The 1117-nt window shown below is 37.0% G+C and overlaps 1 protein-coding gene across 3 annotated transcripts in view; it reads left to right on the top strand.

The window, feature by feature from the left end:
- Nucleotides 1-1117, top strand: part of TFDP2 (transcription factor Dp-2 (E2F dimerization partner 2)) — a 243274-nt gene that overhangs the window by 78063 nt on the left and 164094 nt on the right. For all 3 annotated transcript variants that reach the window (XM_012002657.1, XM_012002659.1, XM_012002656.1), the window contains exon 3: nucleotides 331-397. In XM_012002657.1, coding sequence (XP_011858047.1) covers nucleotides 331-397 — 67 coding nt within the window. The remainder of the gene's footprint in view (nucleotides 1-330; nucleotides 398-1117) is intronic.

Genomic DNA, 1117 nt, shown 5'->3' with positions numbered 1-1117 from the left:
TTTTTTTGAGACAGGGTCTCACTGTGTTGTCCAGGCTGGAGTGCAGTGGCATGATCTCAGCTCACTGCAACGCCTCTGCCTCCCAGGCTCAAGCGATCCTCCCACTTCAGCCTCCCAAATAGTTGGGACTACAGACAATATTTTTCCCCTTTTAAATAATATGTCAACATTTCATTTTAAAATAATACTCTTATGGTTAATATAATTAATTCATTTTATGTCGCTATATATATTTGATATGGACGTCTGGTGGAAGATATAAAATAGCTTGTTAAGTGAACACGTACTACTTAATATTCTATTTTTAACTTTTTAAACTATTTTATTCAGGTTGGTTTGACTTCCACAAATGCAGAAGTAAGAGGATTTATAGATCAGAATCTCAGTCCAACAAAAGGTAAGGATTATTGAATAAAAATTTTCTGCATTAAGTTAGTTTTATTGCATTTGTTTTAAAAATATGCATCTGCATGAATTACTTTATGCATAATAATTTTATGATATTAGCATGTTGTTCCATGCCAAATAACTTGTGTTGTATGAAAGTCATTTACCTCTGACAGACAGAGGGTTTTTGTATGTGATTTTTCTCTTTCCTAAGAGATCTCTAAGGTCCTTTATCAATGATCTTATTACGATTGAAACTATTCAGACTACTTTTTTCTTGATTTTCTTGTTTGAGAGTCCTACTTTAAAGTGGTTTAAGTTGTAAGGAAGTACAGTAGAGAAAATACGTATATATATGGTTTTTACATTTTATATATGTGTGTATGTATATATTTCTTTGACTAATATATGTCTTACTGGAAGAATGCTTATATCAGAAATCTGACCCACTGGCTTGGTGCAGTGGCTCACACCTATAATCCCAGCACTTTGGGAGGCCAAGGCAGAAGGATCACTTGAGCCCAGTAGTTTGAGACCAGCCTGGGTAATATAGTGAGACCCTGTCTTTCCAAAAACTTAGCCGGGCATGGTGGTGTGTACCTGTGGTCCCAGCTACTCAGGAGGCCAGTGTAGGAGGATTGCTTAAGCCTGGAAGGTTGAGGCTACAGTGAGCCATAATCATGCCACTGTACTCCAGCCTGGGTGACAGAATGAGACCCTGTCTCAAAAA

This window comes from Mandrillus leucophaeus, unplaced genomic scaffold (genome assembly GCF_000951045.1).
Source record: "Mandrillus leucophaeus isolate KB7577 unplaced genomic scaffold, Mleu.le_1.0 Scaffold693, whole genome shotgun sequence".
Classification (NCBI taxonomy): domain Eukaryota; kingdom Metazoa; phylum Chordata; class Mammalia; order Primates; family Cercopithecidae; genus Mandrillus; species Mandrillus leucophaeus.
Note: the sequence above shows the minus strand (reverse complement) of the source record. Positions and strands in the feature narration are given on the sequence as shown.